This window comes from Podarcis vaucheri (assembly GCF_965113315.1).
Source record: "Podarcis vaucheri genome assembly, chromosome: 15".
Taxonomy (NCBI): domain Eukaryota; kingdom Metazoa; phylum Chordata; class Lepidosauria; order Squamata; family Lacertidae; genus Podarcis; species Podarcis vaucheri.
The window spans coordinates 27,135,207-27,151,462 of record NC_138753.1 but is presented as its reverse complement, the minus strand read 5'-3'; the positions used below and the strand labels follow the sequence as shown (position 1 = coordinate 27,151,462).

At 42.8% G+C, this 16,256-nt stretch overlaps 1 protein-coding gene across 7 annotated transcripts in view; it reads right to left on the bottom strand.

Moving 5' to 3' along the window:
- TTC12 (tetratricopeptide repeat domain 12) overlaps positions 1-16,256 on the bottom strand; it is a 37,482-nt gene that overhangs the window by 11,877 nt on the left and 9,349 nt on the right. For 5 of the 7 annotated variants that reach the window (XM_082200972.1, XM_082200977.1, XM_082200978.1 and 2 more), the window contains exons 5-14: positions 15,515-15,592; positions 13,544-13,665; positions 9,924-9,983; positions 6,611-6,682; positions 5,983-6,043; positions 5,554-5,742; positions 5,242-5,311; positions 3,913-4,001; positions 2,735-2,903; positions 97-189 (exon numbers count right to left, since the gene is read on the bottom strand). In XM_082200972.1, the coding sequence (XP_082057098.1) occupies positions 97-189; positions 2,735-2,903; positions 3,913-4,001; positions 5,242-5,311; positions 5,554-5,742; positions 5,983-6,043; positions 6,611-6,682; positions 9,924-9,983; positions 13,544-13,665; positions 15,515-15,592 (1,003 nt within the window). The remainder of the gene's footprint in view (positions 1-96; positions 190-2,734; positions 2,904-3,912; positions 4,002-5,241; positions 5,312-5,553; positions 5,743-5,982; positions 6,044-6,610; positions 6,683-9,923; positions 9,984-13,543; positions 13,666-15,514; positions 15,593-16,256) is intronic. The other 2 variants (XM_082200975.1, XM_082200974.1) reach the window with 2 other exon arrangements.

Below are 16,256 nucleotides of genomic sequence, written 5' to 3'. Positions count from 1 at the left end.
GTTAAAGCAGTCTACAGTTTAGATATGAATGTCAGGATTCAGTAAACTCCCAAAGCTAGTTCTGGATGAGGAAGGAATCTAAGAAGGGCAGCTTACTTCTCCTCTGGGACTAAGCTGGTCAGCAATTTCAAGGCACATCTAGCTCTGCTGTTAAAAACCTTGATGAAGGACATAAAGATGTGTAGCCACCTGAAAAACAAAGCCAAAGATGTCTTGGGTCACCGAGATAGCAGAGGTAAGCAAACAGGGTAGAATCCCCATTGGGCTGCTTAAACCGTGGATTTGCATTCCAAGTCACGTTGAATTTTTATTTGTACAAGGCACTTAACAAGGGGGGGGGGAGAGAGAGAAACATACAGACAGGTGAGGAGGGAAGGAGGGAGAACAGGACTAAGTTTTAGTGAGTTCTTATCACTGAAAGGAAACAAACCCAAGCTATACTCAAAGCAATCACTCTCCCAATGAAAACTATCCATCCAAGTATCTCTGATGCACCTTCTTTCATGCTAAGAAAATCACATGAAATAGCTAGAGTGGGTGGGTGAGACAAGCAATTCATTGGCGTAGACAGGCAAATTATGTCATCTGGAACAGTAAGCGGTCAGTGAAGTGTTGGGTCTTTTCTACAGAAGTGGACAAAGGAGTCTGACTCACCAAAATATAGCTGCATTATGAATAGAAATTCTATTTTTTTTTTTAAATGTATTTGCCTCAGTGTTGGAACTTCATGTTATAAAATGTTGGTACAAGTGTTAGAAATGTCTTTTGTTCCTCTGTGATTTCAAAATGATGTATTTAAACTTATGTCATTCTTCAATTGGGGGGATTGTCCAAGTTAAAAACAGCAAATCGAAGCAGATTATCATTTTTGCACACATTTTTAATGCTGCACAGTGACACTATAATCCTAGAAGTTATTGATTACAATTTCCAAATCGACAAGCCCAAACTTAAAACTAAAAAAAATTGATGCAAGGTCCAAATGAAGTACAAGAAGAATGCAAGTGGATCTTTTTCTCCAAGATCAAGTCAATAACTAAAATCTGTCCTGATTGCAGTTGGAAACACATGCTTATATAAGCAATTGTAGTGATAGGCCTGGTATCTTAACTGCAAAAAGGTGCTTCAATATGAGGTTTACCACATTTTGCAAAAGTAATAATTTTATGTCCTTTGCACTTGACTATCTGAGTAGCATCAGTTAGATTAAAAAAAGTGTTCTCCTTCACTCCTAGCATTTCATGCACTAGCTTAACAATCAGGTTGTTAGCACAAAATGTCATCTCTGTCCTGTGTATTATAGCCCTAACGAGGGTGATGCTCTCAGACACCCTGGATAGACCTTTAAATCTCTTGAAGAAGCAGCAAGAGAGAAAGCAGCTGCAGCTCATTCACTCCCTGGTCTTGACATCTGCCATAGTCTGCTGCTGTCTTGGTGGCTCCATCACCCTCAATGCCAGGAGAATAGCTTTGAGTCCCGAATGGCTGCAAATTCATCTACACCTCACCTTCTGCTAAACCTTTGCACACTGCTGCTCCATCCGCCATGTAGGGCTAAGGCAAAACTAGACAAGCTTAAACCACACTTTCCAAGCAGGCAAGAGCACAGCCTTTTACCACGATACCAGATGAGACTTCTTCAACACACTGAGATGCCTTTTAATTCCTGGCTAGGCTTACAAACAATGCAAAACAGTGAAGTATTTTGCTTTTAATTACACCACTGAGGTGTCATTTACCCCAGAGACTGTGTTTTTCTTGGAGGGAATTTTCTTTATTACCAGCAAACTTATTACTGTGGGTGGGGGGACCCAGGGAGATCGACGTGAGTTTCCCCAAAGAAATTAAGGAGCAGCCATTTTGCTTCAGCTTGTCTATAAGTGCTTTGCCACTTCTGAACTCTGGTGCCCAGTAAGAAGGAGCTATTGCTGAAGGAGGAGGAAGCAGAATCTCCCTACCCCCATTCCTTTTCCTGCTTTCCACCCAAAGGGACAGCCTTGGTATGTAGGATTGGATGAGCAAAGGGGTGGGGAGCCTCATGCCCAGGGGCCAAATCCAGCCCTCCGGGCCTCTCTGTTTGGCCCTTGGAACTCTTACAGAATATGTCCCCCTCTTCAAGTGCTTAACTGTGACTATGTCTCTTGCTTGCCTGGATGGAGAGAGGGGTGAGAGAGATACAAACAGGCAGGCAGGCAGGCAGGCAGGCAGGCAGGCAGACAATTCTGGTGCTTGTCTGGCTAGAATGTACCCTTCTGTCACACCTATTATTCTGCCCACTTTTGCCTCAAGCACCCCTAACATGTGGCCCCTGAAGGCTGCCCATGAAGGAATGTAGCCCTCAATCTGAAAATTGTTCCCCACCCCTCAGTAAGTGGCTGCTTGAAAAAACACTGGAAAGTGAAGTGCAAGCCCCAAGGCCAAATGCAAGATTCTGCAGAAACTGGAAAAAAGGAAGTCAAGTCAGACTCAATGAAGACAAGCCCAATTCCTAATCCAAAAGCAAAAGATGCTGAAGGAATGCTCCTCAAACTTTAAAAACCAAGGTCCCATTCCAAGCAGTCTGAAAAGCTAACACTGGGACTGAAAATATGTAGGATGCTTGTACTGCTCGTAATCTCAGCTTCAGAGACTGAGCCCCAACATGACTATTTCAGCCCCGACAATTTTTCCTGCTCTTCCTTGTTTCTGCAGAAGAACTGGGACTGCTTAAGCAAGCCAGATTAAAATACAATACCTAGTTGTGTCCAGGTGTCGGACCAAAAGGATCCTCCCATTCTCTGTTTCTGCATAGAGAGAAAGCAGGGCTAAGCACTCTTCTTGGATTTCGGGCACCTCAGAGAGCAACAGAGAAGGAAGTTGCAGGTTGACATCAGGATGAGTGAGAAGCAGGCGCTGGTTCTCCTCTGGAAAAGAAAACAAGAAAGAAAAAAAAAATCAGCTTGCTCCACCAGGTACTCTAAAAGTCTTTTGTCAGCAATTTTGTCTCTGTTCCAAAATCACTCAGCTATGTGAGCACTGCTCTGTCATCTGCTTGAGGGATATGTCTGTAGGAGTAATGTAAAAGGAAGAGTGTTCTGTCTGCACTCTCCATTACTCCTTTCCCTCCCTCTCTCCTCCCTCGTGCCATTTCTAAAGGGCAAATTATATATCTCATTCATACATGAGAAGCAATTCACATGTCTCTTTTAGTCCTATCTTTCAAGCATCACTGGAGGACACAAGAAGTGCAGCTTAAGGCTTAATTTGAACAACTTCATGCTCCAGAAACTTGTCTAGCTTATTTCTCTCCACCATCTTTTTGAAAGTCCATTCCCCCCAAAAAAAGAAACCTCTGGTCCCTCTGGCTGTATCCTGCAGCCATCTAATTTCTGAGAACATGCCTTCAGAGAAAGCTTGACGCTAGCCGGACTCCTTTGTCTAACACAAATGTGAGACTGAGCCATGTCTAACCATTTCAATCTGGCACTGACACATAACTTAAGTCAAGGATTTTCAGAGCCACATGGACACAAAAGACAATAAGATGATGCAAAACCTCTCCCCTGTGGTAATCTTGCTACACCACTGCCATTATTAACTGCAAAGGACTATTAGTTATTAATAGCTAAGAAAGTGCTCCTGAGGTCCAAGCACAAGCAAAGAGGAGGCCAAGGTGGGAGTTCCGAGAAGTAGGTTGAATATAAAAAGTTTAATGGGCAGAAGCTTTGTGAAGGGCCTCAGGGAATTGTTAGTGGGAAGTCCAGAGGCTCACTGCAAATGCTGTATTTGCCGTAATTACATTTGACCTGCAAATCTTTGTTGCAGGATCTTGGAAAGATGAGCACTCACAGGAGTGAATCACTGAAAACAATGCTTCCAAGCAGAGTCAAAAGCCGTATTCATAATACATTAACAATAATTGATGTTGCTTACCATTGTCTTTGCAGGCTGCTTGCCACAGAAGGAGAATGGAAATAAACAGCTCCACTTCATCAGGAGATTTTGTCTTGGTGTGGAAAACCCTGGAAAATAAACAGGTTCATTAAGCATCAAGGAGAGGGGCAGGCCCTAGGAGATGTGCTGGTCCCACAGAATAAGGAAACATGAAGCAAGTGAGGCACAGCCTTTTGTTTGGACAAACTGGGGGTTAAAACATTGGTGCAGGCTTTTGAATCATGAAAGGTGCTTTCTCAGGCTGGATGCTGCCCAGCCAGGCCATGTATTTTTTTACACAGCAATGTTATGCTGGCAAAAAAAAATGGTCCCCCCAAAATGCAACTCAGGGCCACACTAGCAGAGAGTGCAGGATTTTATCTGTCTACTTAGAAAGCAAAAACTGATGGTCTGTCTCAATATAAGGCAGCTCCCTATGTTCTTATACCTCAGTTCTAAGCTTTAACATTTCTCCAGGTGCCTTACAAGAGGCCTCCTGTTTTCTCCCAGAAGGCCATTAAAAGATTCTTCCCATCCTAATGGATTGAATCACTGTGGACTTCAAGATACCATTCAAGTTACTATTACATTTTGCACAGACGGCTTTTGCTCGCATTCACTCATTCCACTTACAGCTCCCCTGGATCTCTCTTTGTTCTGTTTTCCGAAAGAATTAAAAAGAAATCAGCAGTGAACAAATGTCTTTGATCTCCTCCAGGCATCAGATTTAGGCAGCTGAGAGTAGCACTTAAAGTCACCAGAGTTATTGCTTTTCAAGAAGTACAACTTAGCACATTGCAAAAATGAAACAATATGAAGCAAGGAGCTCATAAATCCTGCAGGAAGATCCTCTGCTTTGATTCTAAAAACATTAAAGAGATACTGAGAAAAAGTTCCAGCAGTTAGAGCAAAGGGGGCCTGAACTCCCTTCCTGGTGAAAATCAGCACAGTGTACACTGCCTTTGGCTGAAACTAGTGGAGGTCTTCCGCCTTGGGTGAATGTGGTGCTTTAGAACTCCTAGATCTGATACCCTTTTATGTTATGCTTTCCTAACCTACACTTACCTTCAGGCTTGACAAATTAAAAAGACTAAGCCTTCGGAAGGAGCATGGAGGATGCACCAATTTTCCTTTACACATCCAAAAGAGCAGATTTTTTGTGTGTGCAAAGGGTTACCTAGAAGTCAGTAAAACTTTGCAGCTGGCTGCCACATTATCGGCTGATCAGCCCATCTGAATTTCATACGGGCGATTGTGTTTCTTGGAAATAGACTTGCTATTGCTCTGGCCTGTAACACCCTTCTGTTCTCTTCACCTGAGAGACCTTACCGTTGTACAACTGCGTTGTCATTGATGATACTGAAGCCATTGTTTGTCCTAAATAAGGCTTGCTCAGTGCCTGTAACAAATTCAAAGATAATCATGTCAGAGAAGTATCATGACATGCTCACCCAATACCCAGAGATAAGAAACAAGATCACTAAAGTCAGGGCTGACAGAGGGAGCAGCAAGCAGCATAGCACAAACCACTCAAAACAGTGTTCTTCGAGGCTTTCAGTAAGCAGCATTTCAGGTCACAAGTGCTGAGCACCTCTCAAACATGAGGCCTGCTACTTATATGCACATCCTGGGGGTACTCACAGTCTTGCATCAACGCAGTCAGAAGCCTAATCCCATCCGCATAGTACAGAATGTTCTCATCAGGGATGCGAAGCTTCTGGAGCAACTCCTTCACTGACACAGCTGTTTGTTTTCCAGATTCAAGCTCCTCCATGGCCCTCTCCTCCTCGTGCTGCCTTTTCTCCTCCAAGTCTACTTGGTGTATGTAGTCTGAAAGTCCAAAGGGGGGGGGATGTAGACCTAAACAGGACACATAACCTATAGCAAAAACTAATGGAATGGAATTCGGTGAACGTAAAGCACGATGTTCCAATTAAGTGTCGGGTCCTGGTGTTTAAGTAGCAGCAAGCCAGAAGTACAAACATCGTGTTTCAAAATACAGGAAGCTAGTTTAAAGTCGACAGCAGGATGGCAGCAGCAGGAAAGTGAAAGGCTCTTTATACTCCTTACCTTTGCACAGCTTCTCTTTTCCAGGATCAATGTCTAAAATCTTCAGGTAGCATTCTCTGGACTGAAAGAAAAAGGGCAAGATTTTACAGGAGGGACAATTACAGGAGATCCATCAATGGGGGATTTCCTCCCAATGCAAATACTGACTTCAGAGGAAATAGGTTAAATTTAAAGAAGGGCAAGAAAGGGTTACATTTCCCCCTCCATGCCTGCTCTGAATCTATTCATTATCAAACATTCCTGTAGACAGGCACTAGAAAGGAAATTCTACTTTTTCTCCTGGGTATCTCCAACCCAGACATGGATCAGCTCCTTTGCTTTTCCTCACTTAGAATAGAGACAGCCAGTGATTTAAAATAAAACCCATAAAAAAGCTTTGCAACATTTTTGTCAGCAAGTTAACTGCAAAAGCAGCAAACCTACACATTCTGAACATGATTTCATCAGGACCAGGCTGCTTAGCATACCTTCTTTTTGGCGCTCACCTTTCTTTCTAAAAACATATAAGCATGTAAGAACAAACAGAAGTCCGCCGTGTGAAAACCGAGAGAATTCTGGATAACTGTCTAAATGAATGGATAAACTGGCATAGAACAGATATGAATACCTAAAAGTCAACAGGACTTACCTTACTGTACTGCTTCTGGGCCAAATATGCTTTCCCCATGTGGAAGAGAGCTTTGATGCATTTTTCATCACACTGTATTGAACAGAATTATTCAGTCAAGCCTTCAGCTATTGGTCTCCACTATTGACCTGGCACTACACAATAACAGCAACAGTCAGTTACTACAAACTGACAGTTGTTCCGTACCTTTAGAGTACTATCTTATAACAAAGTGTCCCACCGAGCCAGGACAAAGTCCAGGTACACAGGAAGCTGTCTTATACCATGTCAGACTATTGGCCCACCCAGCCACACTGACTAGTAGGGTTTCAGGCAAGGGACATTCTTAGCCCTACCTTGTGATGCTGTTGGGGATTGAACCTGGGACCTCATCTATGCAAGGTATGTGCTCTGCCCTTGAGTTCCAGCTTTTCCCAGACTCATAGGGAAATGCCATGCTAACCAACTGCCTACCACCCTTAGAAGGAATGCTACTGCAGGATGCTAAGGAGCCTGGACTTTGGCCGTGATTCAAAACACAAGGCAGACCAACAAGGTTTTAAGAAAACACATTCTAGCCACTTGAAAATGTCTCCAGATTGACTGAAACAGGGTTTCCCAAACGTGGGTCTCCAACAGTTTTTGAACTACAGTTCCCATCATCTCTGACCACTGGTCCTGCTAACTAGGGATGATGGGAGTTGTAGTCCAAAGAGAGCAGGAGACCCAAGTTTGGGAAACCATGGACTGACAGTTGAAGAACTGGTAATGGTCTGTTGTCATGTTTCTTTTTCAAGCCCTGAGCACAGAACGGTGAACCTGTACAGCAGGTATGTTGTAATTAGAAGGCAGTGATGCTTCTCTTGGGGCCCAAGAAGTAAAATCAAATAGATTGATCTAATTCTTAAAGGTGTCTGCTATCAGGACATCTAAAACGCTGTTCAGCCACCCTGGCAGGAAATTATACTGAAATGCAGTCATCGCTTATACTGACAGATACTCACCAGACTTTTGGGGAAAGCAGCTGCTTTGCTGCACCTTTGCTGGCCTGCTGTCTAGTGCTTCCACCCTCACCCCGCTAAATCAACATCACTTATGATATTACAAGTGGCAGGAAAAACAATCTTTCAGAAAGCTTTCAAGGCTTCAAATCCTAAGTGGACATTAGTCTTTCTTCTCATCTTAAAGGCAAATGACTGGGACAGCAACACCAACATTGGAAGACAAAGGAGCTTTTGGCTGCAGGTACTTACAGGATCACAGCCAAGGACAACATTCACTCAACATCCACTGACAGGCAGGGCTGCAAGAAGTGGCGTTAATGTGCCTTCTGGCTTTGGGGAGTGAACAGCCCCAAACACAGAATGTCAAAAGCCAGTAAAGACTGGCGGGAGATGAAAAATCCTAGTCAGATCAGGATATAGGGCTATACCCTTGGAACCCTGACAAAATAAGGAGAAATTATTCATCGAGAAAGGACAAAGAGAAAGAAACTGAGTTGGGGAAATGCACAACCAGATTAATCCTACGGCTGTGAAACTGCAGATTCTCAGCCAAAAACAGCAACATCACTCCCACCCACATACAACATAGAGGACCTCTTGGAAGAGCACTTTAATCTGCAACTAATAAGCAAGCTGACTACATGGGAAGTAGCAGCTGGAGTGCATTTCCCAGGCAATCCAGGAAAAAGTCGCCCCGGCATAACTCCTCTTCCAGCTCTGTGGAGGGGCAAGCTGTAAGACATTCTATGGAACCCTAGCATAGGGATCCTCCAGGCAAAACACAGGGTGCCACCTTGGCAGGCCAAGGAGACAAATGCCCGAGGAATCACTCCAGGTGGTCATACGGGAGCCTATGGTTGAGTGAATCTCACAGGCTGACTGCATGAATACTGATGACAGTGGAAAGAGGCTCTTGCTGATTAGAGGAAAGAGCCCCAGCTCACAGAACAGCATCTGTTTTGCATGCAGAAGGTCTGCGGTTTCATCCCCAGCATCTCCAGGGAGGGCTGGGAACACCTGCTGCCTGAAACCCTGAAAGCAAGTGACAGACAGTGTAGACAATACTGAACTAGCTGGAACAGTATTCTGACTTCCTGTACTCCTGCGTAAATTTTGTGGGCTTTTTAAAGAACCAACCAAGAAAATCAGATTTCAAATGGCAGCGGATCAGCTGGTCTCTTCTGCCTTAAGTGAATACCACAAACTCATGAATATCTTAATATATCTGAGGTGACACAATTGAGCTTTGTCAGCAATGCACTGCTTAATGGAAATCAGGATTTAAAAAAAAATCACTTAAAATGCATCATCGTTCAGCTCTTCCTTGTTCCGGGTGTCAAGTGAATATGTCAATGTCACATATGCTCGGGGAACTGAACAAGAATATTAATCTTCAAGTTTTACACGTATCTTAGAAGGTGTCACAAGATAATTAATTTATCATTAATTACATCAATCTTTAATTAAATAAAGGAGAGATATAAATGTTAAAACTTCTCTGCTCTGGGACATCCAGCATCTCATTTAGGTTTTTAATGGAAAGCCAGAAACTGTCCAGGAAGACAACTCAGTGTCTCTTAAGGAAGCATAGGACTTAATTTTAATCCAGTAATCATAACCAATGCATCACCTTTCTTTAATTGCGAATAATTTTGGAATCTTTAACACATTTTGACCTCCTGAGATTTCCATTATATGGAACAGGCTCATGAACATAAGAACTCTACCGGACTAGATGGTGCAACTAGTCTAGAATCCTGTTCTCAGAGGTCATCCAAATACCTCTGGGAAGCCCACCAGTAAGATATAAGAGTAATGGCACTCTCCCCATTTGTGATAGCCAGCAACCAGTAAGGGAGGTAATATATTCAAGACTAGTAGCCTAGTCATGATAGCCATTTTACCACCAGAAATATGGTTTGAGAGAGTGATTGGGTTGCCTAACAGCAAGGACCCCTTGATCCAAGTGCAGATCTTCATCTACCTGGCCTGACTGTCATCTGCAAGTGCCATCACAAAGCAAGAGAGAGGTTCATGGCAACAAAGGGTCGTGAAGCATAGAGGTTTGGAAAAGCATGAGAGTTTTCTCATGATGCTCTAGAATAGCTACTACCTCCCTGTGCCATGAAAAGTGGCTCATCTGGCTGCCTAAACTTTCCTTGGGGTACTTTTTTCTTTTAATGGTTGGTTTGTATTTAATAGCTTGGAAGATGGATCTACCCAGTCCCTCCATCACCTGTATTGTCTCATTCACACACCACTAGGTTGAATGTACCCAACACTTTCCTTCTTCAACACTGGCCGGTTGAGAAATGTAGGGGGTCTCTTACCCTTAAAGCCCAGTCACAGTCACTGATAGCCTTTTCATAGTCTTGCAACTTGATGTAGGCCTGAAACAAAATGGATCAACAGAGGACTATAAGTTGAAGTACAGTTGCTAACTAAAAGACAGGTCATTTCTGTGAGTCTTTCCTTGTTCAAAGTATTCAACTGATCTCAGCTAATTAATTAAACTCAATTAAAGTGATAAAACCTGCACACACTCTGGAAAGGCTACAAAAAGTAACCCTTGACAGATGCTCCTTACTCTCCCAGGCACACCTTCACAGAGTCTTCAATTAAATTAAACCAGAGAAAACAGGGAGAGGTCAAAAAGCATTGAACCCATGATCAGAAAGGGACCTCTATGCCTCTGGGTTTAAGGCAATGAATTCCAGCCCTGTTTCAATTATTGTCAAAAGCACCATTAATTAGAACAGAAGCTGTTCCTCCTACAAAGGCATTTAAGAGTTAAGGTCCTAAATCAGAGGAATCTGACTCTTCAAAAACCTGAAGGTCAAAACTACAATATTACAGATGTGCTTTGCATCAGTTGGCTGTCCTGTGAGAGATGAATCTAAGAGTTCGTGACCAACCACATGATGTAATAGCCTCTTAAAATGCTTGACAAAATGACAGTACAGATCTGGAGAGTTCCACTCATGATGTGAAGTGCATACAGTTCTTTATGAAGGATGAGCAGTGGCACTTTGTGAGCCTTCAAATAATGTGTCCTGGAGATTTTATGCTGCCAGTTAGGCACTGTAGTGGACAACCTGGTGACCAAGATATACCCCAAGGGAAGGGAAGCAACTTGCCCCGACACACACCATGCTTTCCAGTGTGTAAAGCCTGTCAGCTCCCCAACCCTATGACATGTTGGGACCAGGAAAGCTTGGTTCACCTGCTAATGGATACTCTGGAACACACACACACACACACACACACACACACACACACAAATATCTAAGGACTCTGATATTTTAAGAGCCCCCAAGGAGCCACAGATGCACACTGTCTTACACCACTTTTGTACCAGAGAATTTGGCTTCATTTTTTAGCATCTTTCAGGATGTCAGCAGTAGCCATATAGCATGCCTGAGTTGCATCCCCTTTAACAGAGCAGAATGCAGGATAAGTGGAATTGAATGAGTTTTGTCAAAGAGCAGAGTCTGCAATATTCTGCCAGTAACTTTCGACCATATTTTCTCCTAGATATCCTATTAATATTCATTGTTGAGAACATGGCAAGAAATGAAGCACATCAAATCCTATTATAAGGAATGTGAAAGGGGACGCAATAATTGCACAGAGCTGCTTGTAGCTCATTTCGAACATGCTTAGACTCTAGAAAGGCCCATAAAGACTATGTCTATGTTCCCATTAGAAGGTGCTGAAGGTCTGGCTAAATTTCAAAGGAGCAACTGTAATGCACATTTAGCTGAATTACTTGTGCCTCCAAAAGGGTATTGGCTGGAAATTGGTTGGCAAGCACTTTTAGTTTTACCTTTGGTCTTCATCCTGCACTCAGCTATCACCTGTGGCACCTAGAAGCTGTCAGCATGTGACAGAAGCCACACCCTGAGATACGACTTCGACTGGTCAACCAGGTGAGGGTAACCCTTGGTTAGTTAGGGACTTCCCCTGCATGTGAAGACAGACTCTGGCAGATTGAGCAGATGAAACTAATAGTGGGTCAAACTGTTAAAAAGGCAGCTACTACACCTGCTGTGTGCAGAGGGAAGAAAGGGGCAGATGGGGCTCATCAACCTGGAAAGGCAGGAGAAGGAAACACTGATCCTAAACCACCACTACACTACAGGATATCTTCGGGAGAAGAAAAGGCTAAGGATTAAACCCTACACAAATCTGGAGTGGAGTCTCCAAGACAGATGCATGGCGCCTTGTACGCCTCCTTCTGTCAACTCCTGCAGTCAAGCTGGTGCCAAACGTATTGCTCTTTTTTCATCAGCGAGGTCATCTGGGTAGACCAGGACCTCCATACACACAACTGGCCTCCACAGTCACTTACGGACTCATTGTTAAAATCGTGTTTATGGAAAACAATCTTACTCGACTACGAGTGATTGCCGAAGAAGAAGAAGAAGAAGAAGAAGAAGAAGACGACACACTGCCTAGGCTTGCACTCTAGAGAGGTCATGTTGGTGTTGCTAACACAGTGGTTTGACTTCACCCCCAGAGGTGCGCTCCATTATCTCTCGAGACAGACTAATGCAAACAACAGTGTATTCAAAACTTAGCTGAATACCACCCCTTTTTAAAACCCACTGTGCTATACTACCGGTAATCCCACCAATCTATACTTTTCTTTTGAACCTGTCATGCCTCTTATATATGCATCCTTCTTATGTATCCATAAGAACTAGCACAATTTATTGATTTCTTTACTTTACATATGCATATCCCACCTTTTAAGAACAGATTCGCTGAATGACAATTTACAATTAAAATAATAAAAGCAACAAAATCTCACAATTAATAAAGCAGCACAGCATAAAAAGAAAGTAAGCAATAACAAACAAACATATAAAAAAACCATTTAGGGACAACAATGTTTTTAAAGTCCATGTAAAAATAGACAAAGATGTGGCTTGTTGGATATCCCTGGGGAGGGAATTGCAAAATCTTAGTGCCAGCATGGAGAAGGCCCAATCTCTGGCACAAGCCCAGAGAGTCTGATTTCTTTTTGGCAGGGCATGGGCGGGGGACCTGAAATGGCAACCCTGGATATTATTATTATTATTATTATTATTATTATTATTATTATTATTATTAGAATTTATATACTGCCCTATACCTGCAGGTCTCAGGCCATTTCCCAGAATAAAATCAAAATATAAAACCACAAAATACATAATCAAAATAAAAACAACAACCCAATAGCCCAACACATTTTAAAAGGGCATTGGGATGGTTTCACATAAGCAGAGGAAACCTTTCGAATATCCAGGTCCCAGATTGCATAAGCAGATGATGCTTCTGACTACTGCACATGATTGGACGTCATTTGAAATCGCAAATAAAATATTTGGCAAGCCTGAAAGTTTCAGTGGTTAGTACTGTTTGCTAAATAAACATGCTAATTTAGACAACTCTGTGGGGCACCAGAAAATGTTGTGATGGAAATGGAAAATGTCCCTATGCTAATTCCCAAAGTCAAAATTTGCCTGAAAACGTGCATCACTGAAGCTCAGCTGTGCAATTCTCATGAGAGAAGCAGACAATGCGTTGGCGGATAGGTGGGTACTAGGAGGGCAATACTAAGCCAAGGCCATACAGTCCTGGGAATCATGCAATGCATTAAGAAAATGAATGCATTTCTAATGCAGGATATCTGGAAGGAGTTGGTGACCCAATGTTACAAATGACTAGAATAACATTGCCATGTTTTCCTTCCAAGTTAATAATATTATCTTCCAATGTGAAAATATTATTTTCCAGGTAAAGCATCGTTTGCCAATAAACCAGGTGGTCTGTTTCAATTGCAACCACAAATCTATGGCTTTATCTTTAGCACTGCTTATATTCAGACTCAAGATTAGATCACCAAATCAACTACCTGCTGTGGGGATAAAGTGGCCATCATTTGTTGTTCTTGCCCCACACTGACCTGTGCTCTGTTGGTGTACAGCACCTGCATATCCTTTTGCTTCTTGAGGCCTTCAGTGTACTTCTGAATAGCCAGTGCATAGTCCCCTTTGCTGAAAGCATCGTTCCCTTTTTCTTTCAGTGCTGTGGAAATGGTAACCAGATTCATAAAAAAGCCTTTGTTAGGTTAGACCCAGAATGTTAGGTAGAAAGTGGGTGGGGTGGGGTGGGGTGGGGGGTATGAACCAACATCCTGATTCACAATAAACTAGGACTTGAGCTCCAAGATTCTCATATCCTGTTAAACTTTCATCAGCTCCCGTTGCCGTTGCTGAGCTGTAATAACCTGATGTTATTAAATATTTGACCACCGTAAACTATATTTGAAGATACATGAGCAGTCAAATGATCAATTATTCTTTGACTATGCCTTATCAGTGCTGTTCATAGAATCTGTGGAGGCAGGAACCTCCTTCTGTGGTGTGACCCAGGCATTTTATGAAATCTTATGTGTACAACTGTAGCACAGGTTTTTATTATCTTTTCTATTTTATCTCATGGTATGCTACTTCAATAGCTTTGTGCAACCCATACAGCACATAGGCGGCAATTATTGACATAATTAATATTCTTGTTCAAAAACAATTTTTCACCATTTATCAGATTTGTGAGAATAAGACAACTACTTATAAAATGCCATGAAAACTTATAAGCTATCTAAAATAAAGTGAACTAGCAGTATCAGATTTTCCTAAGTTCTTACAACTTCTGGACTCAATTTTTGTTTTTTAGGTAAGTTCAAGAAGAAGGTAGGTAAGTTCAGCGATGTTCCCAGTAGCTGTGAAGTGTAGATGAAAGATAGGGTGCCAGCGTTCGATGCCGTATTTTTCGCCCTATAGGACGCACCGTCCCATAAGGCGCACGTAGTTTTTTGAGGGGGAAATAAAGGGGGGGAATTATTATTTTTTCCCCCAGGTGCAGGGCTGGGGCGGGGGAAGCCCAACCTTCCCCCAACCCCAGCCCCCAGAACAGGCAGCTCTCGGCAAGCCGTGGGAGCCCAGCGCCGGCTCCCGCTGCTTGTGGAGAGGTGCGCGAAGCCTGGACGCGCTGAGCTCAGCACCCCCAGGCTTCAGCATGCAGGCAACTCTCCACAAGCAGCGGGAGCCGGGCGCCGGGCTCCCGTGGCTTGTGGAGAGCTGCGCGAAGCCTGGAGAGCGAGAGGGGTCGGTGCGCACCGACCCCTCTCGCTCTCCAGGCTTCAGCGAAAGCCTGCATTCGCCCCATAGGACGCATACACATTTTCCCTTCATTTTTGGAGGGGGAAAAGTGCATCCTATAGGGCGAAAAATACGGTACCCGTTTCGCTCTAGCAGTCCATAAAGTTGAAGAGCTGCTATTTCGTCCTCAGCACTCTCAAGCCATTAATGTGACTATTGGTGCTAAATGTAGTTATAGAAACAATTTTTTGGCTTAAGCATAAAGAACTAAATAGCTTAAGACTACTGAGGAAGCCCAGAAAACTGTGCTCAGGGAGTGGACTATCAGCCAACCCCAATAAATTGGCCCTGTCAATTACCTACCTTCTTCTTAAACTTACCTAAAAAGCAAGAAAAAATAAAAATTGAGTCAAGAAGTTGTAAGAACTTAGTAAAATCCGACACTTTATTTTAGATAGCTTGTAAGTTTTCATGGCATTTTGTAAGTAGTTGTCCTATTCTCACAAATCTGATAAATGGTAAAAATTTGTTTTTGAACAAGAATATTAATTGTGTGAATAATTGTCGCCAATGTGCTGTATGGGTTGCAAAATCATTATTAACGGCCCAGGTTGTATTTCTTCAGCAGCACTTCAATAGCTTTGGCACAGTGGTTTATAAATCTGTAAAATAAATAATAAATAAAATATAACAGCTTCATCACTTGGGTTAAAACCAAGGTTTCTTTCTAGACAGCTCCCACCCCTTCCCCTGACATGTCAAAACCAAACTGTTACCGTTTGCTAAGGCTTCATTGTGCTTCCTTTTCCTTGCTCGCTCTTTGGCATCCTTTTCTAAAACGGCCATGAAACTCTCTAAAAGCCAAGAAAGCGGAGATGCAAGTTCAATCAAACAAAAAGAGCTTGATCGCTTTGGAAAGGGGAAAGATGAAGGTAAAATTGAAGAGCAAAGCCATATCTGAGATGTGAAATGGAAATTGAAAAGGGCTGTTTCATTAATGTGACATCAAATCAGAACAGGGGTAATAAGCTTCCATTTAAACAGAGACCCATAGCACTGATAGTGATTTTTATCCCTACATTTGAAAAAACCCACATTTCTAGGCGACAGGGTCTTTCTAGTTTCTGGATAATGAAGTGATTAAAAGATACTGAAAAGCACTTCACACACTGAAGATGCAAGCCATCTGGGCTTGTTATGTAGATGAATGAAACCAGTTCTGACTTGGGAATTTAAAAGAAAAAGTGGCTTTAATGGTGTAAGATGTCTCAGGATTAGTAGAGATAACTGGCATTCCAGTCCCTCAACTAGATACAGGAAACTCAAGGAGCCAATCAAGGCAAAGGGGAAAGAGTCTGAGGACATGTCAACACTGCCCACCCCTTAACTCATGTGCAATTAATCGTAGGGCTCTGACAAAGAACAGCAGAATTACTACTACCATGACACTCCGTCCTCACAGAGGTGTATGTATCTGATGGGGTAGCCGGTCTATAGGTTGACAGTAGACGGACAGCC